General features: G+C 41.3%; 9 protein-coding genes and 1 pseudogene across 10 annotated transcripts; 4 read left to right on the forward strand and 6 right to left on the reverse strand.

Annotated features, from left to right (window-relative positions):
- Positions 1–1,633: 1,633 nt before the first annotated feature.
- Positions 1,634–1,912, forward strand: BDBG_17477 (uncharacterized protein; the record flags this gene model as incomplete). The annotated part of the gene is made up of 1 exon (XM_031725185.1): positions 1,634–1,912. The coding sequence occupies one exon, from the start codon at positions 1,634–1,636 to the stop codon at positions 1,910–1,912; it is 279 nt and encodes a 92-aa protein (XP_031579739.1).
- A 132-nt stretch (positions 1,913–2,044) lies between these two features.
- On the reverse strand, positions 2,045–3,148 carry BDBG_06188 (uncharacterized protein; the record flags this gene model as incomplete). Its single annotated transcript, XM_031722493.1, has 1 exon — positions 2,045–3,148. One exon carries the CDS (start codon positions 3,146–3,148, stop codon positions 2,045–2,047), a length of 1,104 nt encoding a protein of 367 aa, XP_031579740.1.
- A 704-nt stretch (positions 3,149–3,852) lies between these two features.
- BDBG_06189 (uncharacterized protein) lies at positions 3,853–5,167 on the forward strand (the record flags this gene model as incomplete). Its single annotated transcript, XM_031722494.1, has 6 exons — positions 3,853–4,034; positions 4,113–4,199; positions 4,271–4,325; positions 4,376–4,515; positions 4,654–4,754; positions 4,812–5,167. The coding sequence occupies 6 exons, from the start codon at positions 3,853–3,855 to the stop codon at positions 5,165–5,167; spliced, it is 921 nt and encodes a 306-aa protein (XP_031579741.1).
- Positions 5,168–9,424: 4,257 nt separating this feature from the next.
- Positions 9,425–9,513, reverse strand: BDBG_17478 (annotated as a pseudogene). Its single transcript has one exon. The product of its transcript is annotated as a tRNA-OTHER (tRNA).
- A 2,685-nt stretch (positions 9,514–12,198) lies between these two features.
- Positions 12,199–13,747, reverse strand: BDBG_06190 (uncharacterized protein; the record flags this gene model as incomplete). The annotated part of the gene is made up of 4 exons (XM_031722495.1): positions 13,306–13,747; positions 12,946–13,237; positions 12,643–12,851; positions 12,199–12,307 (listed from the first exon to the last, which is right to left on the reverse strand). Exons 1-4 carry the CDS (start codon positions 13,635–13,637, stop codon positions 12,199–12,201), a joined length of 942 nt encoding a protein of 313 aa, XP_031579742.1. The 5' UTR covers positions 13,638–13,747.
- Positions 13,748–13,884: 137 nt separating this feature from the next.
- On the forward strand, positions 13,885–15,435 carry BDBG_06191 (uncharacterized protein; the record flags this gene model as incomplete). The annotated part of the gene is made up of 3 exons (XM_002622965.2): positions 13,885–14,074; positions 14,134–15,062; positions 15,139–15,435. Exons 1-3 carry the CDS (start codon positions 13,948–13,950, stop codon positions 15,433–15,435), a joined length of 1,353 nt encoding a protein of 450 aa, XP_002623011.2. The 5' UTR covers positions 13,885–13,947.
- On the reverse strand, positions 15,362–16,617 carry BDBG_17479 (uncharacterized protein). Its single transcript, XM_031725186.1, has one exon. It carries the CDS (start codon positions 16,270–16,272, stop codon positions 16,045–16,047), a length of 228 nt encoding a protein of 75 aa, XP_031579743.1. The 5' UTR covers positions 16,273–16,617; the 3' UTR covers positions 15,362–16,044.
- Positions 16,618–17,124: 507 nt separating this feature from the next.
- BDBG_06192 (mitochondrial carrier protein) lies at positions 17,125–22,393 on the forward strand. Its single transcript, XM_002622966.2, has 7 exons — positions 17,125–17,431; positions 17,520–18,324; positions 18,420–18,454; positions 18,540–18,613; positions 18,709–18,927; positions 19,005–19,348; positions 19,426–22,393. Exons 2-7 carry the CDS (start codon positions 17,971–17,973, stop codon positions 19,630–19,632), a joined length of 1,233 nt encoding a protein of 410 aa, XP_002623012.1. The 5' UTR covers positions 17,125–17,431; positions 17,520–17,970; the 3' UTR covers positions 19,633–22,393.
- A 698-nt stretch (positions 22,394–23,091) lies between these two features.
- On the reverse strand, positions 23,092–24,187 carry BDBG_06193 (uncharacterized protein; the record flags this gene model as incomplete). Its single annotated transcript, XM_002622967.1, has 3 exons — positions 23,092–23,153; positions 23,220–23,781; positions 23,849–24,187. 3 exons carry the CDS (start codon positions 24,185–24,187, stop codon positions 23,092–23,094), a joined length of 963 nt encoding a protein of 320 aa, XP_002623013.1.
- A 1,459-nt stretch (positions 24,188–25,646) lies between these two features.
- Positions 25,647–26,345, reverse strand: BDBG_06194 (uncharacterized protein; the record flags this gene model as incomplete). Its single annotated transcript, XM_031722496.1, has 3 exons — positions 25,647–25,750; positions 25,836–26,178; positions 26,241–26,345. 3 exons carry the CDS (start codon positions 26,343–26,345, stop codon positions 25,647–25,649), a joined length of 552 nt encoding a protein of 183 aa, XP_031579744.1.
- Positions 26,346–26,354: the final 9 nt, after the last annotated feature.

Genomic DNA, 26,354 nt, shown 5'->3' on the forward strand with positions numbered 1-26,354 from the left:
GACTAGGGTAGGTGTAGTAATTACCAACATTTAGTTATTTCATGAGTATTATTAATAATTATTATCAAATTCTGATTATATAAGTAATCACTGAATAAACTGAATGAGACTGATTTTAATCTTCAGTCTCAGTCTTATTCTGATTTTGAAAGAATGATTATCTTTTATAGTTTATTCTGAGAAATTACTCTTATTTCACTGTTCTTGAATTAAATCTGGTCATTTTTCACATCATTTCTCTCAGAAATGATTCATTTTCAGATTTTTTTAAGACTTAGTTCTGGTGAGACTCACATCAAGAAATGTATGAGACCAGATCAAATGAGATTAAATGTGAAATTCATGGTCCCGCCGGCCAGTCTAATCACGCTTCTCTTCAGATACTGCTTACTGTGAATCAGGTATAACAGTCAAGTAATTCGGTTCATATACAAATAAGAATCAATCATCTCAGTTTGAATGATAGTTATCAGTTTGAATGAGGATTGATCATCTCAGTTTGAATGATTATTATCAAATTTGAATGAGGATTGGGATCAGTGTATCGCGCTTCTCTTCAGATGCTGCTTACTGGGCTCATAACTGTCGGATTGAGTGTCACAGATGAATATGTTGAAGACATATGAATCTTATGTGTATCAAGATCTGCTTGTTATATTATCTGTGTCCTTTCTAATATATCTATTTCATACAAAAGATAGAGCTATTTATAGTAAAATATATGTGTGAGTCAAGAGAGCTAGCATAAGCGAGTATTAGACAAGTGTTGTAGTAAGCTGATGATGATGAGAAATATTGTAGTAATACGATGTTGGTGGCGTTCAGTAGTGTATAACCTCTTTTTCCTGACACAAGGATATTTAATCTCAGCAATCTCCGCTGTTTTTTCCTTTTCCACTTCTTTTCCTTCACAGTGACAGCGCCCACCTGATCGCATTCTACCCACATTATCTTTCATTGCTTACATGCGAAGTCTTCCGTCAGATCCGCCTTGCATCATTACATTTTTACTGCATTCTGATCAAAAGTCCTCTCTTCACACCAACAAGAGTTCACATTTTAAGTAGCGTTACGTTCCACTTCGCCCTTGACTAATTTGTCTCTACTAAACAGATTGGGGAAGTCGCTTTCCAGTTCCAGGTTCACCTGGTGTTCTTGATGATATGCACACAAGCGCGGCAGCAAAGCGAGCGTAAGCGAGCGGTTGAGGCTTGTTAGCAAATGTGGTATCTTTGGAAGATAGCTCGCTGCAGGATGCTAGTAATATATAAGGGAGGTTAAAGGGTTTGATGGCGCTCTCGGATCAGTACTTTGTCTAAGACCAGTGTTGAATTTCAAGTCGATTGCATAACATTCCATGATGTAGGGGATATATATATATAATTGCCTACTCGGGTTCTAATCGTTGGAACAAGAATCTCAAAGACATTCAAGAATGATCCCTTCAAAAATGCAGGAACATGTGACTATCAGACCTTCGCCAACACACGCGACCACTACATCACTCAACATTAGCAACTCTTGATCTCCATCTTGACAACCCTCCACCGACCACAGCTGATTCAGAAGATCTTTATACTGAAAACCTCACTCCTCTCCTTAAACCAAAAACCTCGCTCCTGACAATCAAACAATGTCGGAATCCTCAGTGCCATGGACACCAAGGACCTTGAATCCCCTCTTTCCCATCCTGGATGGGATGGGCACGTGGAGCCCATTCTATCAAGATTGGGCAACAGAAATCATTCTACTCTTCATTGCCGATCATGCAGTGCATCAAATGCAAGAGGAAGACGTCCTCAATGTAATCAGACAGAATGCCACCTGGGTGGACATTTGCCAACTAGCACGGTCGGAAATTGGATATGACATTGAAGGATGTGGTCAAATATTATGCAATTGTTTGGACTGATAGGAGTGGCATTGAAGAGCCATTCCCCGGAAAGCACCTAGTTATTATAGGGTTGGATTATGTGGAAAACAATGGCCTTCCTGTTTTCAAAGATAGAAGTACTCATACCGGTACACTTCCTTCTCAAATAAATCAACCTTCGTGTAAATCGACAGCCCACCATTCATATTCAAAAAGGTTCATCTTGGGGCAACAATGGTCCATGCTAAAGATAGGGCCCTCGGTCTCATCTTCTCTTAACCCCCCATCTGGCAGTAGCGTGAATGTCAGATCTTCGGTAATAACTTGCTTAAGTCTTAGATTGGCACTACCTCCGTGTTGGTGAGAAGAGTTACGCCATGAATTAGTCAAAGTAAGAATTTGTTGATAGTTTTGCTGATCATAAAGAAGCAGTTCTCGTAATGATGGTTGATGCTGTAATCCGGATAGATCCCCGTTCACTCCAAGATATATCAAGCTTGATTTTTCGTTTCTGAAGGTCCCCCAATCATAAGCTGTTGGGCTGATGAGTTCAAGGCGCTGCAAAGTAGCACAGCCGCATATTGAGCGCCAGAGGGTCGGGCTAAGTGGGAATTTGCTATGCAAATGAAGGCTTTTCATATGTGTACAAGACGATAAAAGTTCTGAGAGCCAACTGTCCAGCTCGAAGTCGCATTGGCATACTTCCAGTTGCACTAAATTCGGGGATTTGAGACCATGGAAAAATAGATCAGCGTTCGTGCAGTCAAAGAGGCCTAATATTTCAAGGCATGGCAAGTCTGCCGGTAGGTTGTGAGAAAATGGCTCAAAAATCACAAGGCAAAGACGCAGGTCCCTCAGCGACGGCGCAATAGAGTTGGGCAGGCTAGGTGTGATCCAAGCATTCATCATTAGAAGCTGGTACAGTGAAGCTGAAGGTTCACCCTGAAACAAGAGTGGTACATCCCATCCGCCCCCAGACAACTTCAGTATTTTCAATTCTGGAATATGCTCAAATCCGATCTTAAGAGAGGAGTCGGGATTAGGAGAAAGCTCGGAATTAGAAAAGCCACCAAGCACCAATTGTCTTAACCCAGGAAAATACTGGCTGTGCAAATAGAGAGTATTGTCAACAGCAAGGTTGTGGAGGTTCGGGCCGAAATGACACAGTGATTGAGAGGGAAGCCATAGATGTTCCAATTCCAGGAGAGATGTGGCATGCGACACAAGTTTATCCAGGTGGGGGAAATTGCCATACATGCTACAGAATGTCAGCATGTTGTGAATATATTTCTGCCACGAATGATTCATATCTTAGGTACTTTAGTGCTGAGAGCCTGCCCAAATTCTCAATAATTTTAAGAAGTGTGTCTACATCCACAGAATCAGGCGAATGACATTGAATAGTAAGGCTTTTAATATAGTTTGCTCCATTTCCAGTGAGAACAACAATATATTTTTGAACACTTTCACTTTCACATTTAATGGGGATGTAGATTGTTCGATGGAAAAAGTAGAATTGCAGAGAGAGGTCATTGAATAGCTGGCACGCTTCTCGGGCAGAACTAAGAGTTTTCAGAGTACACTAGCCTAGGTGTCAGTCGAAGGAAAGAATAAATGTGGGAGTAACTTACATACTTGGGCAAAAATCTCAATCAACAGCTCATTAGGAAGCATCATCTTGAAGTTGGCAGTTTCAGCGGGGGTCGTGCAGACGCCCAGATCGCTTTACCACACGTGAGTTGTCCTGCCCCAAGAGAACCTTCCCAGGGCAACATGCCTCATGGTAACGTTAGTTACCCTTGTAATAAGCTTGTCCGTATCTTAATGTGCGGATGCGGGCGCCTCATTGATGGTCCATGGGCTACCAAAAATATCCTGGTTTTGGCTGCATATCTGCAAGCATAAAAGGACAGGAGCAACCCATCTTCTAGTCTTTCCTAAAGCCCCCTCCAATTAAGTCCCTCACTGTATCACCCAAAATGAATGCACAAACACAACAAGATTTTCTGCCAACTCATGGACAGTACGCTCCTCAGTATTCAGACCAGGTTGAGGTTGAAGAGCAGATATCATATAGTGGGAACTCAATGACATCTGACCCAGTGACACCGGCCCCTGAAGGCTTTCCAAATGTCAAGGAGTTTGACCAGCTCATGGAGTGGTAATAACCACTATATCTATTCACCTCTAGGAAAGGTCATTGACAGATTAATAGCTATGTTCGAAAATCGACTAAAAGGCCTTTAATACCCTCAAAAGAGGCAGGACTGATCAAAGAAGTGCTTCTTAACTCTGAAGACACATCCAGAGTGTCAGCAAAATTTCGGTATGAATGTTGGAATTTCATTTTGAATTGAGTATAGTCATTCAAAATCTGAGGCTGCATATGATTTTAAGAGATTGGGTGAAAAAATCATTCACACTCAAACCGAACAATAACCATACACAAAAGGTATGTTTTAAAAGTCTTATGAGATAACTTATACTGATTGAGGCGTCCAGTCAGAACACTTAATCTGCAGCAACGGAAAACCTATTGTAATTCAAGAGAAGTTCTTTAAAGTTCTGACAAGAGCACATCAGCAATGCCAACATAAAGGCCAGACTAAAACTGCAGCTCAAGCTAGAAAGACATATTCTCGGTACGCCCATCGCAGCTACGGGCCAAAATTCCCTTTTAAAAATATCATATAGACTGACAGCAGGACTAACAGAATCCCTGAGAAACTAGTTGCACAATTCATAGGAATATGCCCAACATGTAAATCAGCAGTATCTAGTGCCTTCAGCGCCAGCGCCCATCCCAATGAAGATTGGACAAAGATATCGGACTTGGCTGGACGACGGCGCATACAAAATCGAATTGCTCAACGAAAGTACCGTAAGCATAGTGTTCTAAATAGCATCAACATTGGTTCGGCTAACTGACAAAAATCAGGCAAAAAGCTAGAGCAACAACATATTGAGAGTTTGAAACAAAACATCGCTTCTTCCTCAGCATCTCTAGGACAATCAAACAGGAAGCTCATCCCTGCCTCATTAAAAGTGAAGAAGTCTCAGTCTTCTTCACAGCAGCCTCTCATCATGGAAAAGAACAAGGCTACAGATGATCAGAACACATCAATGATAATGGTTCTGACTGAGTCACAAGAGAAGCAGGATGTCAGCATGTTCTCTGATCAATCAATACTGCAACTGTTTGCCTCTTCCTCACTTACTTTTGCCGATGAATCATACTCTTCAAACTACAGCTACTCACAATATTCTCAAGAATCAACATACTACCTTGTCTGATCCCAATCACCGAACCTTCACCCTCTAACTACTACATTCAATCACTGTCTTCACAACTTGCTCAGGAACTAGTTTATATTTCTCTTTGTTGGGTTGCGTCTCAGCTTTGTCGCTGATCCTTCTTGAGGTTGAATAGAATCTACTTCGGTAGATAGGTGTTGACTAATTCATATCAAGGTGCTTATATGAGCTATGAAAGAAGCTTAGCTCTAGAGTTAGAGCTATAGAGAGCACATGACCTACTTTCTGTATATAATCTTATCACTCAGTGACTTATCTTCATTTCTCTTCTCTTCAAGAATTAGTATAGAAATCAATAAGACCTGTACAGTTCAAATTAGCTTCACTCTGAAATTCTCATTCTGTCACTAACATTCTAATTCTTCTGTAAGACATTTCAGTCAAGAAGTAAAATTTTTTTTTTTCTGCACTATGATAACTCACAACCAGGCTTAAGCAATGAATCATCTTATAGAACAATTTCATAACATGACTCAAGAGAATGAAGCTCTTAAACAGTATATCTCAATGCTGAAATACTTAAACAATAATCTGAATCAGCAACTGATTAATCAGAATCAGTAACTGATAAAACAGATTACAGTATTGAAAACAAGAAATCAACAGACTTCTGCAGATCTCAATACAGATATGAAATCATAAGATATTATCACAGTAATAAAAATCAAACTCAAAGAGTCTGAAGTCTTTAATAATTACTCTGACATTCAATTCTGACTTCTAGACATAGAGAATAATCTATAGAAAAGACTTATTATTAATAAAATATTCAAAGTTATATACATTATAAGCTACTTGAATAAACTTATATATCAACATATTCAGAGACTTTAAATATCATACAATGTTTATATTATATTCTGAGAAGTTCTTAAGATATAACTATAAGATAATTATTAAATCATTAATTCAGAATTACATGCAGAATTGCAGCTTACAAATCTGCAGATGAAATCATATTAAAAAGCTGTTAAGTTTATCATATAATTTAAAACCTTGATTACAGATCTGAAATGAAACAATGTGATTATCTGTGTGATTTTTCAGAGCAAACTAACTCAGGTCATACTAACTCAAATTAATCAAGCCTACTTTAATACATGGCTCTCAACATTCACAGAATGAAAATAAGTAATAATTAGAGTAAAAAGTTATATTATGATGACTTATCAGCTCATTAAACTAGAAATAAAACAGGTATATTTCAACTACAACACAGATTATAACTGAATCAGATTATAATTCTCAGAATATCAGATAAAAGAAGTGAATAAAAACTCAAACAGCTCAGATTCTGAATTTTTTCAGAGATAAAGAAATGAACTATACATCTGATATGAGAAGAGAGAATATTGATAAAATATATATTACTCATGTATTGAACATCTTATAATAAACAGTCAATTATTCTAATTAATATCTTCTCACTTACATACTCTGGTCACTTAATTCTGTATAGTATTCCTGTTATCTAACTGCAACATTTCATTATATATAGAAATAAAATCACTCTCATCTCATCTGAAGGTAAAAAACTCACTGATATATTAATAGAAGTAATGTTATATCTGTCACAGCTTCAATATAATAACTCATTCTCACAGAAAATTAATGACTATAAATTGTCAGAATATGCAGTATATTATATCATATCAGTATCACAGACATTATCTGCACTTAACAATCTTAAATACCTTATAACATGTACTGTAATACCTGCAATGATTAACTCTGAAGCTGTATTTAATATTCTCATATCAAAAGTAGCAGAGATATTAAACATGATAAAGATATTATGTAAAGAAGTATAACTTCAAGATCTGAATAACAACTCTTACAAATTCTATTCATTCATCTATAAATTACAACTATCTGATTCTGATGAGAAACTAGTTACACACTATTTCTAATCACTACAAATGTTCATGTCAATCATATTGAGCAGGCCTCAGCTAAAGAAAATAAACTCAGACATTGATTGAATAACAGACTCAATCACAGACTGAATAAAAGCAGATTAAATAAAAATACAACACATTATAGATTAAGAGAATAATATCAATCTTATCTCACTACTAGTCTGACTATAAGTGAGAACTGAAAGCTCAGTCTTAACACAAGTATCACTGCAACTAGCAGAATACACAGATATATTTCACAAATTAATTACAGATACTCTACAGTCACACTTCAATACAGATCTTTAAATATATATCATAGATAGTAAGACACTATTCAGATGCTCACTTTACTCTATATCAGAGACAGAGCTTCAACTCTTAAAGAAATACATTAATGAAAACTTAGTCAAAGAATTTATACAATTAAGTAAATTATTATATGCATTCTCAGTTCTCTTTATTGATAAGAAAGAAGAAGAAAAATAATTTTATATTAACTATCAGAAACTAAATATAATTACAATTAAGAATCAGTATACAATTTCTCTGATCTCAGAATTAATGAAGTGTCTTAGCTCAGTGAAGTGAATTACAAAGTTTAATCTTCAGTACATGTATCATCTCATCTGTATAGCAGAAGATTACAAACATCTCACTATCTTTAAAACATAATATAATACATACAAGTATCTAATAATTCTCTTCAGCTTAACAAATGTATCAGTATATTTTCAAGAGTTCATCAATACTGTTCTACAGAAATATATAAATGACTTTGTCATTGTATACATTGATAATATAGTCATCTATACAAAGAAGAACAATCAGAATAAACACTGAACATAGATTAAACAAGTTCTGCAAAAACTACAAGATACAAACTTGATATACAATATATTCAAGTGCTGATTTCTTCAAAGAGAAATTGACTTTCTGAAATACTTAGTTAAGAGAGATGAAATACATATGAACTCAGTCTGAGTAAATACAATTCTACAATGACTCAATTCTCAGACAGTGCAGAATCTACAAGCATTTCTCAGATTTTGCAATTTTTACAGATGATTTATATATTATTATAGCTTGATCTGTCTATCACTTACAGATCTTCTCAAAGATAAGATTATATTTCATTGAATGAAGAATCAGGAAAAAAGCTTTCAAGAACTTAAACAGGTATTTATAAAAGCCTCACTACTGATCTTCTATGATAATAATAAGCTCATAATAATTTTTTGCAATGTAAGTGAGTTCATCATTAGTGAAATCTTATATCAGAAACAGAATAACAGATATCTGCATTTAATAGCATTCTTCAGCAGGAAAATGACAATAATAGAGAGAAACTATAAAACATATGATACTGAGATACTAGCAATCATGAACACAATTAAATATTGACATCACTTTGTCAGAGAAAATAGAATACAAATCACAGTTTATAGCAATCATCACAACTTACTATTATTTCTCATAACTAAGATTCTGACTCACAGACAGGTCAGATGAGCTCAGTACCTCAGTGAGTTAAATATTAAAATTCTGTATAAAGCAGAAATCAAGAACTCAGCAGATAATTCATTCAGAAGATTAGATTATAAACTGAAATCAGAGAAACTCACAGAACTATATAATAAATTTCATCAATTTATCAATTACTTATCTCAATGCAGTATAATAAATCAGTACTATGAATAAGTAATAACACTACTTTACAATCATAGAATGACAGCTATTATAACAGTTAATATAATAAACACAGATATTCTACAGCAAATTAAAGATTATATGTCATAAGAACTTGAAACTCTCATTCTGAAATATGAATATGATTATCTGAAGAATTAAGTGATTCAGAACAGATATCTCTTCTATCAAGATAGAATCTATATCTCAGACTTATAAAATTAACAAATCTGTATTAACATTCTTTAATAATTTCATGACTTCTCAACTGTACAATACTTTGAAGAGAAACAGATATATTACTTAATAGTGTAATAATTCTACTGACTCACAATGAGAAGAGATATTAATGAATATACATAAATATATTATTATTATTATTATTCTTTCATTATACTTATATGCAAGCGGAGCTTATGATGAGTCCTTGCGTGATGTTAAATACAGGCCAAGTGTTGATTATACAGGAGGAAATACAGGTGTTGAGACCATGCCAAGATAACAAGAACATAGGAAATACAAAGGAGTGACAATTAAATACATGCGATAATAACTTCCCAGCCCAGGAACATAGAGCAATTTTATTGGAGCGATTTGTACACCTCTGTATTTATTAGGAACCTGAGGTGCTTGGGTTCCGGATTTAATGTATCCCCTGCGGGTTTCGAACCCACACGCCCTGGTTTCCCACGCCAAGGCGCTACCGGGTGGCCGCATTAACCATTCGGCCACCGGGGCTATACATAAATATACAAAACATGCATCAGAGCAAAGCCTATCATCTATAGAGTTTTCAGAGAACTCATCTCTATCTCAATATCAGATTGAAACTGATACACAATCACAGTTGATTTTATTATAAATCTACTCAAATTCAAGTGTTCTGTCAATGAATAATTAGTAGATGTAATAGCAGTTTTCTATTACGAGAGATTCAAGAGATCTTACTATATCTCAATAATAATAAATCTGATATCAGATGTCTTCACTCACTTATTTCTTATAAACATTATCAGACTTCATAGCATGCTGGTAATAATCATTTCTAATAGAGATTATCTCTTCATCTCAGGATTTTGAAGAGCTCTGACAGTTAGTATGAATATTAACTATAGACTATTCACAGTATATCATCTACAGACAGATGAACAGACTGAAAGATAAAACTATAAACTGAAGATTTATATCAGACTCTACACAGATTATCTACAGAATAACTGAGCAGATCTATTATCATGAGCTGAATATATATATAATATCTCAGTATATTTCACACTAGAAATCTCTCTCTTTATAATGAATCTCAGCAATCAACCTCTATCATCAACTATGTCAAATGTTTCAATAGAAGTGATGAAAGAACTGCATGCAGAACAAGCAGTGATACTAGTAAGAGAGATGTAATAAACAGCTCATAATTAATTGATATACACTCAAGATCTGATGAAATAATATATTGAAGACAATCTCTGTAACTTTAATATAGAAGATCAGATATATCTGAATATAAAAAACTTAAAGATCTACAGACTGAATAAGAAGTTAAATAATAAATTTACAGAATCATTTTTAATCTGTGTCAAGATAGAATTTCAATCATATTAGCTAGACTTATCTCAAAATTATCAGATATATAATATATTTCATATCTCTCTATTGAAGCTGTATAAGATAAGTAACATTAATTTCAACACTCAGAATCTTAGAACACTATATAATGAATAGATAACAGATAATAACTGAGAAATTGAAGAAATACTAGACTCATATATCATTCAAGACAAGCTCAAATACAGAGTGAGATAGCATTATAAAGAATCAGAATTTAATGAATGAATAAATCTGATATAACTGATAAATGCAGATCTATTTCTTCAGTAATATTATAATTAGTATTCAACACACTTACAATCAACAGATGAAGACTTCAGACAATCTCAAGAAATCTCAACAGTTATGAATATACAATCAAGTATGTTATTATCTTATTATATCACAGTATCAGAATCTTATATATATACAGATAAATAATAATCATATCAAGAAACTCTCTTTTCAACAAACTAAATTCTATCACTTAAACAGAAATTTGCCATATTCAAATGCTTATCTTATATTCTAAATTATTCATACTCTGCTAACTGAAATTCACTGTATTCTATCACTTAAACTGAAATTTACCATATTTAAATGCTCACTTTATATGTTAAATATTCTATATCTTGCTAACTGGAATTTGCTGTACTCTGTCACTGATCTCATGATCACCTCTTTCATCAATGAAATTGTTAACATATACACTTCCTACTTGGGGCAGGTGATGGTACCGCCAATGACCGCTTATAGCAGGTGAAGGTACTGCCAATAACAGTACTCAGGGCAGGCGAGAGTGCCGCTGGGAATCAGACACTGGGGCAGGCGAGAGTGCTGCTGGGAGTCAAATACAGGGGCGGCCATATAACAAAGAGACAACAAGGGAAGGATAGGGAGGGGAGGAGCAGAGTGAAAGGAGCTTAGCCCTAGGGTTAGGGCTATAGAGGGCACATGACCCACATTCTGTATATAATCTCGCCACTCAGTGACTTATCTTCATTCCTCTTCTCTTCAAGGATTAGTATAGGAATCAATGAGACCCGTACAGTTCAAATCAGCTTCACCCTGGAATCCTCATCCTGCCACTAACAAGCTGGTACAGATACCCAGATATAGGTTAGTTGGCATAGGTCAGTTTAACCTGTGCCGGTTGACCTGTAACTACCTATTACAAACACAGAGCAGCAGCCACAGGTCCTTCACTGGTCTATGACTTTTAACTGAAGTAGCCTGTAAATACAAACCTTAGCAGGCCCCGTGGCAGGCAAACCAGTGCACCCCCCAACCCATGCCGGCTGTTACATTTGTAGATAGTTTCTAGGTTAATCTTTTTGTGTCCTTGCTTTTTTTGCTACCGGTTCCGCAGGCTTTGACCTGTTAGAAACGAAAACCGACTGTCTGTCTGTAGTTGCTTCCTTCTGAACCAAGTGAACTGTGTTTGTTCCATCTTCTCTTGCTACCTGAAAACAGTCAGAAGGTTCGATGTCTTTGTTGTACAGTACGAATCCTTTTCGCCCGTATTTGTTCACTAGCCGCTCAATCACAGAGCAACGTCCGTCCTGATCAATTTCAGAGGGCCCCACGAATAAAGTGTCCACTTCTCTCCAATCCTCCTGTTCAAAAATTTTAAAAGTGATTTTGATCTCTTCTCCTAATGCAGACTGTGATGATGCTCCAGGTTTTGATTTACCAGCATGTTCATCCTCCTCGGGGCCTTGTCCGCCCGGATCAAGTTGAGTGGCTTGTTTAGAAACGCTCGAGTAATTTCTCTTTAAAAATTAAAATATGGATCAATAGAAACCAATCAATAAAAATGATAGTCCGCATTTTTTACGTACTTCTTGCATCGATTGTGACGAGATCAGGGACATCAGTGGCCCCAGGGACGGCAAAATCGGTGGCCCCAGGGACAGCACTGGCCCCAGGGATGGTAGTGGCCCTGGCGTGTCAATCGAGCTGTGTGTCCTTGAATAGCATCGTTTGATCCTATTAAAATAGGATACAGCACCTGTTTCATTGTTTGTACTGTATTACTCAAGACTGTTAATACAGCTTCAAGCTGATTTGCAAAATTCGCTGCGTGATTCAGCACTCTTCCATTTATTCCGCGCCCAGTTGCCAAGCTATTATGATATTTGGTCACTGCTGTTATACGCTCCGTTGAAATTCAAATCCGTCACAAAACGCTCATAGCCTAGAAGAACTCTCTCTAGGCATACGTCCCAGCCTTGTTACCTCACACATTTCAAGCCTGCTTCTAGCTAAATCGGTTACCGCTTTCGTCTTATAGCAAGCTCCTTGGCGGGCTCAGGAGGACAGAAAATCCATTTCAGAATATCAAAGGCTACCTTTCTGTCATAGTTGTCTTTGCCGAGGTCATATACAGCCCTCAGTGTCAAGGTGAGCATTGGGTTCGTTTCCGATGGGTCGCAGGTCGCTTGGACTATGCGTACTTTCCCATAAATGAATGTCACGATCGTGGCCTTGGCGGGTACTCTCAGCATTCGCACAATCCTATGAATATGAATAATGGGAAGGAGGTGCAAAGAGTGAAGCAAGAAGAGAGAATGTACATACTGCCAAGAAACCTTCCTTGTATATGGGTTTGGCCATGTACCGGTTCTCCTCAGAAAGCCACACCATCTCATTCATCTGACGGTAAAAGATTGAAGTGACTGCCAGTAGTTCACTTTTCAGAAGATAATCTCTGCTGTTTTCTTGCAGTTTTGTATTGACTGTGCTTGAGCGATCCCGAATCATGCAGCTCCAGTGATTATGATGAAGATAGAAGATCTGTTCCCCTTTGATGCGGGGGTGGGAATTGATTATGATGCCGATGCCCAGTCTGCGGAAAAGAGGGCCTTGAAACCTGATAAAGCAGCAAGAAAAGGTGAGCAAGGTGAATGAAGAGCATCAAATATATATCATCATACATACTCTTCAGCCTTAGTAAAGGGAACTTCATCTAAAACCTGGTGGGCAGCAGTCTTCATGAAGCCAGAGAAACCCCAATCACTTGGAAGGCCCAGAGTTTTCTCCGGCGCAGTAACTCTCTCACACTTGTGGATAGCTTGTAGGAGCTCTGGGGATATTGAGAAAGTCGTCTTCTCTCTGATGCTGTCCCTACAACGCACCTTGAGGTCCTCTGTCTTTTGCAACCACGAGAAGGGAAACAAGTCTGATGAGTAGGAGATGTACAGGTGAAAAAGACCCGCCATGAGCCAGCCAACCTGCTCCGGGCAATAGCAAGGCTTTCTTTCTGATTGCATAACGTGCAGTTAATGGAACCGTCTGCTGCTCTGCTGGTCTGATGGCGAAATCGACCTCTGTTGATGTTGATGGGGGTTGTTGTTGTTGTTCATCACGTGACTTGTGCACCAGGCGCCCTTTACCCCGCCGGTCTTCCTCCACGTTGTTAGCTTCTTCGTTTTTTAAATATTTATCTTAGTTGCCGGTTCCGTCGCCTATCTCTGCTGTCTCAAGGTGGGATCACTGTACACATGCTCACCATATCAAGCTAGCTTAACTAAGGTTAAACTTACCTCAGCACGTCCCCGCCCTCCGAAGTTTAGCGCGGACATGGCGGCTCCTCGTCGCCAGGCCGCTCAAGGCCTAGACAAAATCCCATCCAATAAGAAGGAATGGCATGAAGCGATACAAAAGTATGGCCTTCAACAGCGCACCCTCGAACAACTGTGCATGGAAGGTAGCTGCACCCTGACCAATCTTGGATCTGAGTACAGGCATCTAATGTCAGGAGTGCAGGGAGTTTCTCTGCATCAACTGTTTCAAAAGAAGCATTCCTTACCATCCGCTGTATTTGGCCTGAGAAGAAGAGGCCCAAAGATGCCTCCACGTATATTGCCAATCTAGAGTATTTCTTCAATGAAGACCATTCCGATGATGCCACGAAACTTATTCACAGAAACATCCTTGGACTCGATAAGCTGAAGACCTTGTATCTCATTATATGCAATCCAAAGGAACCCCGCAAGCGAACTCCTCCCGAATATTTTGGCACACTTGCGGATGGGCTAGGCCCGTTCTCGATGCTAGTTAATGTGTACAACCAACTTCTGGATAGATCAATTCAGGCCCCGATCAATGAACGCCCATTGGGCGGGGCTCCCAAAAGAATTAGATTCTACGACGCTACGCGGCCCTCAGCAGTTGTAGATTCTACAAGTCCAACTCGCCAGACCTTTCTCTCAGAGGAGTTCAGAATGGGGGATATTGAGATGACAGACGTCGGATATCAGCCGATAGCCCGTTGTCCTACTCATGCGCGTCCTCCTGCTGCGACTTCGGTTATAGAACCAACAGATAAGGAACCACCTCGTCGAACCCCAACTGAGACTCTCGTTGCGGATTTTATGGTCACTCTTCTTGGGGGCCTAGCAAGTCTTGTGCAGGCTCTAAACCCCAGGCCCCTCTGCATTGCAAACTCCTTTGAGACGACCTATACATTCGGCCCTGTCCGTAATACTTCTCAACAAGTCGACGTTACGTTCCGAGCCCGTATTGATGGGAGCATCCCATTCAGTCTATCTCTGGCTGGCATGCCACGTGAAGTCGCGATATTCGAAGCAAAACGTGCTGCGCGTGGGGAGAGCGGAGGTAGCATCCCTGTTTTGGCCCAGCAGTCGATGGAGCATGTCGCCTACATATGGAAACGCCATGAAGATGACCCGACGGTGATACCAACCCATTATCCTTGCATGCCCCTTTAACTGGTGATGGAACTTCTTACTGACAATGATTCTGTTGCAGTGGAAAACAAGGGTCAATACCTACCATACCTTCATGGTAGCTCAAGACCACTTGTATTTCCACATTAGCATTGGGAGCTACGACAATACATATCTCAAATATATTTTTGGCTCAGGTATCCAGCCAGTGCGTCCAGCGCAAGGGGAAATTCCGTTTCTTGAGATCCAGGAATTCGGGCCATTTGACGTTACTAATGAAGAAGAGCTTGGTGAATTCCTGCACATCATGCTATCCTTCATACTCTGGCAACTTGAACAAACGGAAACTGGAACTACATTCAAAAGAGCACTCAGCTAAACTTTGGCAGTAAGGGCAATGGAATTAAAATTCGGTCGGTCCACTGAACAAACATCGGCCGAGGTATAGGTTTGGGGCAGTGGACATTATCTTCTTGATGAGATTGCAGCACGAGGCAAAAAGACTTCTAGAAAGTGGCATGACGATAAAATTGCCACTTCGTTAAGATATAGAAATGTTGTCATGCCTGCCTATTCTAGATGACCCGCAAAATACTGTCAAACAAACAATCGGCCAATCCACAATTGAGTGGAAGTAACTACTTAACACCGATACTTCCTTTTATTGCTTGAGACGAGTCTGTCGTAGCCTATAGGCTGGGCACGGACGTTAAACTTGATTCTAATAATAATGATAATTGCCTGAGACACTATCCCATTTATGCCATATTATACTGTTAACTGAAGAATATATATAGAAAGTGAACTATCTTCTCTGAATCTGAGATCTGATCTTATTGTCACTCTGTATTAGTCTTGAGATACTGATAATATCTGTTCAGTATCACTGATGAGTCTATAACACAGTTCTAAGAATAAAATGAGTCACTGTCTATCTCTCTCAGTAATTATAAGTCTTATTGAGTTTTTCCTGAGTTTTGAAGCTGTATCACTTCTGTTGAAGCTGAGTGATATCAAGACTCTCTGCTAAGGCCAGGTAGTATTCAGCAGAGAGTTGACTGTCATCATTGTCTTCATCATTGCTGATAGAGCCACTTTCATACTCACTGTCTGTAAAAATGACATTCAGTGTGAAGAGAGTGTTCAGAGCAGATCTGACATCTGTCTTGCTTCTGCCCTGCTTGTCAGGTCCAGCCAAACAAGACAGAGACACCATGATTGAGGCGGCCCAAGAAGGGCCAACAGTAGAGAGAGACAGAAACAAGTAATGAAAGACTTTTAAACACTTTCATGGATAGAACTGGCTCTGCGAAGAAGAGGAGCCGTAGACAACATGACAAGAGTGATGGGGACTGAAAACAGAGAGAATAACATGATGGGAGAGAGGGAGGCCAAACCCGACAGAGTGAAGCATCAAAAACGGCTCCCCCCCCCCTTCTCCTCCCAAAAGAAGGGGAGCTGGGTGAGTGAAGGTGACTGAAAGCTCGCAAAAATGCAGGAACTTCAAAAATCGTGTGGAGGAAAGCACCGCGGTCGTGGGGATAGATTCACGTGATGATCGAGGTTGGGCGGTTAGCGGGAGGCCAAAAGCAGCCATGAAAACCGCCATTTTCAGCCGCCGTCTAACTGTCACATCATTATATGGAGTATTAAATTAATTTTAAATTAATTTTGAATTGATTGTAGAATTGATGGTAAATAATTGAGTGGTTTCAAATTACAAGAAAAGATGTATTGAGCGAGGTCAGGTAGTGGCACAGGCCACATTTGCGAGGTCAGCTTACATAACGAGGTCAAGTGCAAGTGGCGCACTTAGCGAGGTCAAGTTTTCTGCTTCCTGTCGCAAACTCGCAGCCACTAAGCAAACTCAAAGCCACAAATCTAGTCCTGAAGTGGAATAGCGTGACGGCCTAATCAAGGAAATGGTTGTCAGAAAATGGATGTGATTGGCTTTGGCACTGGCTTCGAGGCCCAGGTCCAGGCGGCCTTAGTCAGCTAGCCCAGTTGGGACTAGGTCTGCGGGTGAGTTCTGCCCGCTGTTCGTCTGCTTGTCTGCTTGTCTGCTGTTCTTCTGTTCTGCTGTCTGTTGATCTCCCACTTTCTTGGTCTGTCTTTTGCGGAATCACCTCTCGATCGAGCGTGGTGTCTGCCTGGGAGAAAGAGAGAGAGAGCTTTGTATCTTCCTTCTCAAACAGCCCACTGCTTTCTAGTTTCCTACAATCAGCTCTGGAAAGCTTGGTTAGATCCTTCAATTGCTTGCTTCACACCCCGCTAATAGCTCCCTTACCTCCCCTCCCTCCGCCACCTACCTACTTACTTACTTACTACCTATCCACCCCATCCCATCCACCAAGCCTCACCGTCACCACTACCTCGTGTGTATATATCCTTTCTATGTCATCCCCTCTACTTTCTGACTGACCATCTGTCAGGAATCTTTCTCATTGACTGAATTGTGCTCAGGTTTCGTCTTCGCCATCCCTGCTTTCCCGCCGCTCCCGCTCGAGCTCCCATATCCGCCTAAAGTCTACCCCATGTAGAGCTCGTTTCTTTAATATATATATACACCCTACTCCTGGAAGTCGAGCCTCAAGAAAATCTAGTTCACGCTCCGGAGCCCATTCCATCTCTTTCTCCCTTACCTTGGAATTAAGAAGACTTGTGGAATTTTTTTTTCCCTAACCAAAAGTAAATACTGGTTGCCAGCACGCTCAATGGACAGTTGTGGGACGCTGAGAGGTCTGCTCACTCCTTTTGCTGAGAGACCACTTTGCGTTCCATCGGATTCTCCGGTCCATGGCCCTGAGATAGTCAGCTGCGACGAAACCATCATCACCGACAGCTTATACAACCTGCCCCTATAGTCCTCGCGCTGAGTGAAGGGAAGGAAGAAAAATAAAACAAGGGAAACAGAATGATGCCATCACTACAACAACAGCAGCAACAGCAGCAACAACAAAAACAACAACACCAGAAGACTATCAACAATGCCACCATCAACCCGGCCACTGTTGCTGCGTCTTCGTCATCGCCGTTGCCTTCGTCGCTGGTTCCGTCGTCTTCCGCCTCCGCATCCTCGTCCTCCTCATCAGCATCATCATCCTCTCCCTTATCCTCCTCTATCGCTGTAGCCTCGTCCCCAGCTTCAAACGCTAAGATGCCCTATGGCATATGGAACATGGACGAACCCACGCGAAACCGCTTGTTGAAACAGTACAGAACCCAGGCTGCCTCTGCGGCCTCGACTATATTTGCAACACTCTCTGTGGTATGGCTCCTACTCTTGTGTATTATGTATGAATGAACATGAGTTCTTTTATAAATAGATCAGGGCAGATAAATTGACTTTCTTGTGTTTCCTAGACTCCGTTGGAAAACCTCAAAACCCGCATGCAAACGTGAGTAGTCCGCGCCCATACACCCTCCGCTTTGTACTTTTCTGCTGTGCCGTAGTCTAACTATCTATTATTTTACACTCTCAAGTCATGATTTTCGAGGCCTCACCGACTGCGCTCGCTATATCTGGCGTACGGAGGGCTTCAGAGGGTATACTGCAGGTTTGTTTGTCCTTGTAGTAGCCGTAGAATCGGGATAAACTAGTTGGCTTTCCCAAAGGAAAAGGCTGAATTCTTATTCTTACTCTTGAACACAGGAGCTTTACCGCCCATGGTCAGCGTCACGTTTGTCCGTGTTACAAACTTTACGGTATACCAAAAGGCCAAGTACGCCCTCTCCGATGCCATTGAGAGGATGACTGGAGAAGCACCCCTGGTGCTATACAATACCCCAGGAAGCCTCCCCACTCTCGGCACTGTGTCCTGTTTTACAATAGCTGGAATGGTTGCTGGACTTGCCGCCACCCCTCTTGCATGTACGTGCTCCCTTCCCCCTCTTCTATCCCCTTTTTTAATGTAAAAAAGTAACCCATCATTCTAACCCCCTCCCCAGGTCCCTTCGAGCTAGCTAAAAATGTCGTCCAAACCTCTGTCCTCATGGCAAACAGATCGCACGCGATAGCTGGAACGGCCACCAACCGCCACACATCCCTCCGTGGCATGCCTCGCCTCGGCACCATCGACGCCATAAAGCAAATCGTCTCCCGCCATGGCTATCGCGGCCTATACACTGGTGTACGCCTGCACGCAATTCGCGATACGATCGGAACCGGACTCTACTTTGGCATCTACGAGACCGCCAAGCAACTCATCTCCACTTACTTGGGCGATCAACAGTCACCCTTTGGCGCGCCAATGGCGGCGGGGGCGTTATCCGGGGTTATTCCTTGGATATGCGTGAGTGAACCCTATATATGGTGTCCCATATGTTATATCACTCCCACTAGTACCTATTATTGACATATGCTATATAGACATATACACTAGACACCAAAAAGACACGGGCGCAGTGCATCCTACTAGGTAAATCTAAGGAGATCGGCGAGGCGTCGATGGCCGCGGCGCGCTCGTCTATGTATAAGGGCATGTCGGTCTCGATCGCGCGGACGGCGTTTCAAAATATGATTCTCCTGACAACGTTTGAGTATCTGAAAGTTCGGATTAACCAGCTTGAGGCGTGAGGCGGCGGTCGCTGTCGTTTGGTGATGTTTTGTGGCTTTCTCTTCTTTCTGGCTTCTGTGTGCATGCTGGTATGTCTGTTGGAATGGGCAGACGTACAACCAAATCGGCATACCAAAATCAAACAGAGAGGAAGGTAAGAGGAGGTCAGAGACGAGGCGAGGTGAATGGACATATATCAGAAACTTTTACGTTTACTTTTTACCCATTACCCCTTTCCCCATGCTTACAATATTTTCCTTTGATATTTTCTTCTCCGATTTATTTTCCTACTTTTTCTGATTCTGCCTGCGGCTACCAGGAAGTAGCTTAAGCATAGCCATATCCCTTCCCATTCTGAACCGTCACAATCTTCTTCTTCACTTCTCTTATTTCCTTTCTCCACTCAGTGAAAGAAAATCTTTGCTGAACATGATCCTGCTTGCTTCCCACATCTTCCTCTTCTCCTCCTGTCTTATTTTACCCTATTCACGGTGTCCCGGGTGTGATTTATGTTTTTATGTTTTTCTTACGGTGTGACGGGATCATGGGTATGATCACGGGTATGAATTTTCTGTCCCTTGCCCTTCTGGCCTGATATTGTTATCTTGCCTTCTTTTTTTCTTCTCCTCTTCTCCTTTACATACTTTTACTTTTTACATGTCTTTTTTGCATGACCTCACAGCTCATTTAGAAGCCTTATGATACAGCCGTTTTTTTTGTTTTTCTTTTTTACATATTTTGTATCCGACTTGTTCTGCGACCTTGGACGCTTCTCCGGGAGTGCTGTGCTGCTACTGGTGTCGGTGCAGGTTATCATTGTACTTTAACTATATATATATAATATATATGAGTATATACAGGTACAATCGCAAATGATAGTTTTGGTTATGTGTTTTATATTTAGCTGCTGAGTCAAGGTTGTTGTTACGTCATTGGCTATTGGCTCCTGCACTCATCTCGAACCATCTCCACTTCCACGTGATCACCACCCTGCTTAGCTAATAGTTAAATTACCACTCAATCCTCTTATCCTCAAATTTTCCAATTTTCCAATTTCTCCTATTTCTTTTTCTTCTCTTCTTTTTTTTCCCCATACATATTTCCAGGTCTCCGACATGCCCTTGTTCTGGTAGTTATTCTCGCAATAACCTATTTTTGCCTCTATTACCTCTACAAATTACAGAAGAGACCGAGAACAAATCTTAGGATATGCCCGTTCTAATCCCAGCTGTTGTTTGGTTGTCAAGTTATATTTGAATAATTTTGGCTGCCTGACGAGTCGATTGATGGGTTCGCTTTTTGGGCATAAATATATATAAACTCTACATTCCTAGCCTTTTTCCCTCTACTTTTATTTCCTTTTCTCTTACATGCCTGGTAGCCAATTGGGAATTGGGTCGTGGACCCTTCAAAGGTGACCGATGTGTATTTTTACTTCAGAGGCAGAACCAAATGGGCAAAAACCAAAGCCCAAAAATTTCACGAAAATCATTTCGTTTATTTGTCTCAGCGACGATTTCGTTGCCCCCTCTCCCAAATCCACAACGGAGTTTACAATAGGGAATCTCGTCAATGCAGCCCAGTTACTTGCCTCGGACAATAAAGCAACTACTCATAAAACCATTCCAGCTCGAACGGGGCATAAGACTATTAGCATCCGTCTAGCTCCCCTCACATTCCATCCCACGGCTTGCTCTATTTCGCAAAGCCTCTTTTCCTACTAGGAAATTCTTCCTCGGTGTTATGCTACTGTCGTTCGCGAGAAGCACCTGCTGGAGCCTGCGACTCGAGATCATAGATATACATAGGGAAAATGATATGAAAATTGAAGCTCCACGATGATAGTGGAGGAAGCAGAGGAATAAAAGGAAGAGATAAGGGAAAAAAGCACGGCATCATCGAAGTCTCGTCCGTCCTTTCACAATGATGTCTCGAGGTCAAAAGTCATGCCAACAGCAAAAAGAAAAAAAGAAAAAAATAGGAAGAGTAGAAAGCAAGAATTGCTCTTTTCTTCTTTTGATTTTTTCGTCTCTCTCGTGTTGCGTCTACCTTTCCTTTATTTACTTCTGTGGAGGATGACGTGTCAAATTGAGTTGGAGATACATATCAAGGCAACATTTGTCCAGCGTTTGTTATATAAGTTGTTAAAGCGTGTTAGAAACGAATTGATTTGATTTTTACTTCTTCTTGCCCTCTTTCATTCGAACTCACTGGCCCATTGGCCATACTAAAAGAGTGCTTTTTAGTACCCTTCCCTTAGGAGTCCTACCGTTAGTTATGGCATGAATTAAGTATAACCGGCTGGTACCCTTGGAAGAAGATGTTGCTGCGCCATCATGTACGTTCCTTGTTCCTCGCAGCCCCGGCATATCTCAACGCCATCAAGCATTCAAGTCGTGGTAGCCAAGGAAGTAGTTAAGTTACTCAACTCCGAAACCATATCGGTCTCGCCACCGCCTAGTATTTCTTCCTTCAGATTTAATTCGGATAGCAATAATAACAATGCCTTTTATTGTTGAATGTGCCGCCGTATCAACTACAAATGTGGCATAAAAATAGTGTACGCATAGTATGTCCTTCGGTTGACTTCTTTTTTCGCCTCAAGCTCTTCTGGTTAATTGTGGGCCATCTCGTATCTCGTAGATGAAGCCATGGCACAGTCGAGAAGGAGGGGAAACAAACTGAATGCTGAGTACAATATGTATTATCTCTGATAAGGGACATAGGCCATGGATTTTGTGTAGCGGTATATGTATAAATATATCTATATATGTATGCGGGGGCGGGTAATTAAATACATCATCATTTGGGCCCCAAAAAGAGCATTGCACAAAAAGAGAAAAAAAAAAGGTAAATGAATTAAGTGAACGGCATATAACAGTACATGGCATGGTGGGCACGAGGAATGAATACACATATCATAAACACACGAAGGACGTAAAACAAGAGCGAGTTTGTAAGGGGGAGAAAGAAACGAAGGGAAAAAAATGAGAAATTTGTCATAAAAAGTTTATGTTTTCTATTACAAAACAGAGTTGAGGAATATAGAGAGCTGAATAGGACGAGAAGAGTCGAAGATATTGGAGGTGCTCTTGTTGGCATTCCTCCCTTAAAGGCTCGCCTTGGGAGGGAAGCCTAACATCTGAATTCTGCATACTAGAACCAGCAGGGCAGGGCTAACGCTCGGGGAGATTTTTTTATTTTTTTATTTTTTTATTTTTTTATTTTTTTATTTTTTTTATTTTTTTTATTTATTTTTTTATAATCTCGTTCCTACGGTATTGGAATTATCTCTCTAGTTTTTTTTGCGTCCACTGCTGTATTAACATGGGCGCCTAAAGGATTCGCCGTCGTTGGGAGGCAAGGGGAGGGAGATAGGGCTTCTCTTTCTCTCTCAGTCTCATGCGCTCCCATTTGCATATATTGATGGGGATCTAGAGACCTTTTTGTGACTAATATATATTTAATCGAAATTTTTTTTAAAAATCGAGAGGCTCGACGCCACGCTTGAGTGGAGACGATTGCGGCATAGGGATAGTGCCTGTTTGTAGTTTTGTTAGCCCTGTTTGACACGGAGGTAGATAGGGTAAATAAGGAGAAGGCATACCAGGTAGTCCGCCTTGGGAGTTGAGGCCGACGCCTTGAGGCCACGATTCCATACCACAGAGGCAGGAGCAAGAGCAAGCATCTCCGGATCCCATCTGGCCGTCTCCGAAAGCAATGGTTGCTTGAGGTGTGGTGATGTCCTGAGTCGGGGTGGCAGACACAACACTGGCATTACCACCTCCGATTCCAGCAGAGGGAGGCGAGGGAACAGCAGCGTCACCGGCCATGGCGAGCTCTTTGAATCGTGCCTGCGATTTCTCGGCGGTAGGGTTGATGCTGAATACCATTCCTTGCTCACAGTGCCTGCCTTGATCACAGAACATCCACACCGGGTCCAACGTGGTAACTTGGAACTGCATGTTTGGCGCGGGGTTCACAGTGTTGTTAGGATTTGGCATGAATCCAGAGTCGATACCTTGGGCCATCCGGACGCATGGTTGATTAAAGGTGGATTGGGTCGCGGTGTGGTTTTGGGACATGAAGTCGAAGATCACCATGTCGCCGATAGCAGCGTTTACGGTTTCTGGCTGAAATATAAGACCAGCTTCACCACCAACAATAACCTATAATGGAGAACCGAGTCAGTGGCACGGTGGTGGTATCTTTATATATCGTAAAGCGATCACATACCCGATGTTCTCTGCCTCTTTGCATTGGGGGTTCGTTCCAAACTTGATGCTTCGCACCACCGCCAACATTGGTTGTTATGATAGTAACACTGATGGATTGTCCAGGTGCATGGTGACCATTAAACCCCCCCTTTCCTATAATATTGTGCTGGTTTCCACCTCCCAAAAAAACATCGCGATGGTTTCCAGTTCCCCCACCGCCATGCTGGGGTCCGACACCGACGCCAACTCCACGTTCACCACCGCTTCCCAGAACAAACGGGAGACCTACGCCCTCACCAGCGTGGTTGGATGCGGCTGCGGCTGCAACGAGCGAAACCAAAGTGAATAATCGTGCCATTTTTTGGATATCAAATCTCTCGTAGATTTCTCCTTGCTTTTTCTGCGTACTCGGTTAAGGAATCGAAAAAAATTCAAAAGCAGCAATATTAAAACCTTTAAGCTGGGTAAATAGGTATACGAAAAATATAGGTAGACGAGATATGAGATAAATGACCGGACGAGGTCCTGCTCGTGAATGGCTGCAAGCAACGTTTTAATCGAATGAGTGACAACAACCTTTGAGCTTCCTGGAAAGACAAGAAGGAAGAAAGTAAATATAGCATAAGAAACAGCACAGGAAAATATAGAAAGGTGCGAACACTTGAAAGATGAGAATAAATAGGAACCAAGAAGTAGCAGAGACCCAGGGCGGCGGAGGGCATCGTTTAAATTCTGGCATGAATCTGTAGGCGGCATAGGAATTTGGGAATTTGAAAGTTAAGGGGTTTCCCAAAGGACGCCGACATCAAACCGCCTAGCTGGCTCTTTTGCGTAGTCCATGCTCCTGCTTGTTCTAATTTGGGTTGGATGGGAGGCGGATCTGGGGAGGTCTGACGATGGTGAGGTTGAAGATGTATCGAGTAGTGTATCATGCTGGAGCTTCAACGTTTCGAGTGCACCCAAACCCCCAGCCACGCGAGGGACGCTACACATCGGGAGTTAAATAAAGTATGGCATTACGGTCTAGCTTTGCAATGCTGGGGGACTCGCAATTCTTTTCTGCAGTTGATTAAAGGGTATCTGATGCGGATTTTCTTGGTATTTGTGTTGTGTGAAGTTTTAAGCGGAGCCTGGAGCGGTTAATATACCAATCCACTCATACCTTGAAAACATAGATCCCAATTCAGGCTAACAGCCACACCAAAAAGAACGCCGGCTAATTAAGTTATTTCTTGTGTAATTGGCCGATATGCATGTACAACAAGATGTTATTTCAACTATATCGTGCATGTACAGTACATGTCATGGCATCCACAAAATACTGATATTTTTTTCGACTCCAGGGGTAGCAGTGATCGTTTCCATTATAATGCCATGTGCAGCTAGGCGCCACACTCGGGTGAAGGATAGTCATTAAGTTATCCAGATCGCCCATAGGCATCGCTCATGCCTTTTAATGTCCCTTGCTACAGCTACCCAGACCGTGATTCTAGCTGACGGCCCCGGGAGCGTCATCCATGCCTTCCCCATCATCCGTTCTTGGATTAAAAATCACACTCCAACATCTCAATTTAGTCTGGAGCCTGATTTGGCATCCTCCAGTCTCCCGCTTCGGGTAATATCCCAGAAGTAGGTACGTAAACCCAGTGGATGGATTGCCATTTGTAGAACACCCTTCCCATACTTCGATTTGGAACTGTTCCTGTCTCGGATATGGAACGTTGACTCAGCTTGGCTTAGCCACCATATATTAACCGTCTTAGCTGTAGGGCCGCCAGCGATCATCTGCCTTACGGTACAGACTTAAATCAATAACATCACAAGCGCTGATTTGTTCCCCGTTGCTGTCCTTCATAGAGACCCGTGTAGTAACCGGCAAAGTACCATGCCATCATAAGATTTCTTAATCCTTCGTCTGCACCTGAGAATTTCAAATTTAGTTTAATGCTTCGCTCAGCCACACTATGTGACATGAGACAGGTAAAAGAGTAGGAGGAGGAACTGACCAGACGAATCACTTCCACCCTGCGAGACAAGCTGTGGCATGTTGGCGAATATTCCGCTGGTGGTGCGGTTTGGTTCTGGGTTTGACTTGGCGCCAGGGGCCTCCTGCTGGTCTCCATGCTCTCCATGAAGCCCTGTTCCTGTCATCTCCATGTCTTGATCATTGGCCTCCTCATAGGCAGACTTAGTCTCAGCCTCAGGTTGACCATCTGGCTGGGTCCCAGCTGCAAGTTCGTCATGGGCGCCTTTAACAGCAGCTTCATCATCCTCAGCACGAGCCTTGGCTTCCTCTGCTCTCAGGATCTCATCCACGTTCTCACCCCTCGCCTGGATGCTGTGATAGAGCTGATTTTGAAACATAGGGTGTTAGAAAGGCATCACATCACGTGGACAGGGGAGCTTCGTACCTTGTATTCTTCGACAGCGTCATCCCATGATTGGATCAGAGCAGAATCGTCCCATATTTCCTCCTGGGTAAGAGGCTTCTTCTTGGACCGTTTCCTCTTGCCCATCCTGTATAT

The sequence above is a fragment of the Blastomyces gilchristii genome (genome assembly GCF_000003855.2).
Source record: "Blastomyces gilchristii SLH14081 genomic scaffold supercont1.15, whole genome shotgun sequence".
Taxonomy (NCBI): Eukaryota; Fungi; Ascomycota; class Eurotiomycetes; order Onygenales; family Ajellomycetaceae; genus Blastomyces; species Blastomyces gilchristii.

Coding starts and splice junctions, on each gene's coding strand:
- BDBG_17479 (XM_031725186.1), bottom strand. CDS start 16,272: ATGGTGTCTCTGTCTTGTTTGGCTGGACCTGACAAGCAGGGCAGAAGC.
- BDBG_06192 (XM_002622966.2), top strand. CDS start 17,971: ATGATGCCATCACTACAACAACAGCAGCAACAGCAGCAACAACAAAAA. Junction 18,614..18,708: donor CTTCAGAGGGTATACTGCAG/GTTTGTTTGTCC, acceptor TCTTGAACACAG/GAGCTTTACCGCCCATGGTC. Junction 19,349..19,425: donor GGGTTATTCCTTGGATATGC/GTGAGTGAACCC, acceptor TATGCTATATAG/ACATATACACTAGACACCAA.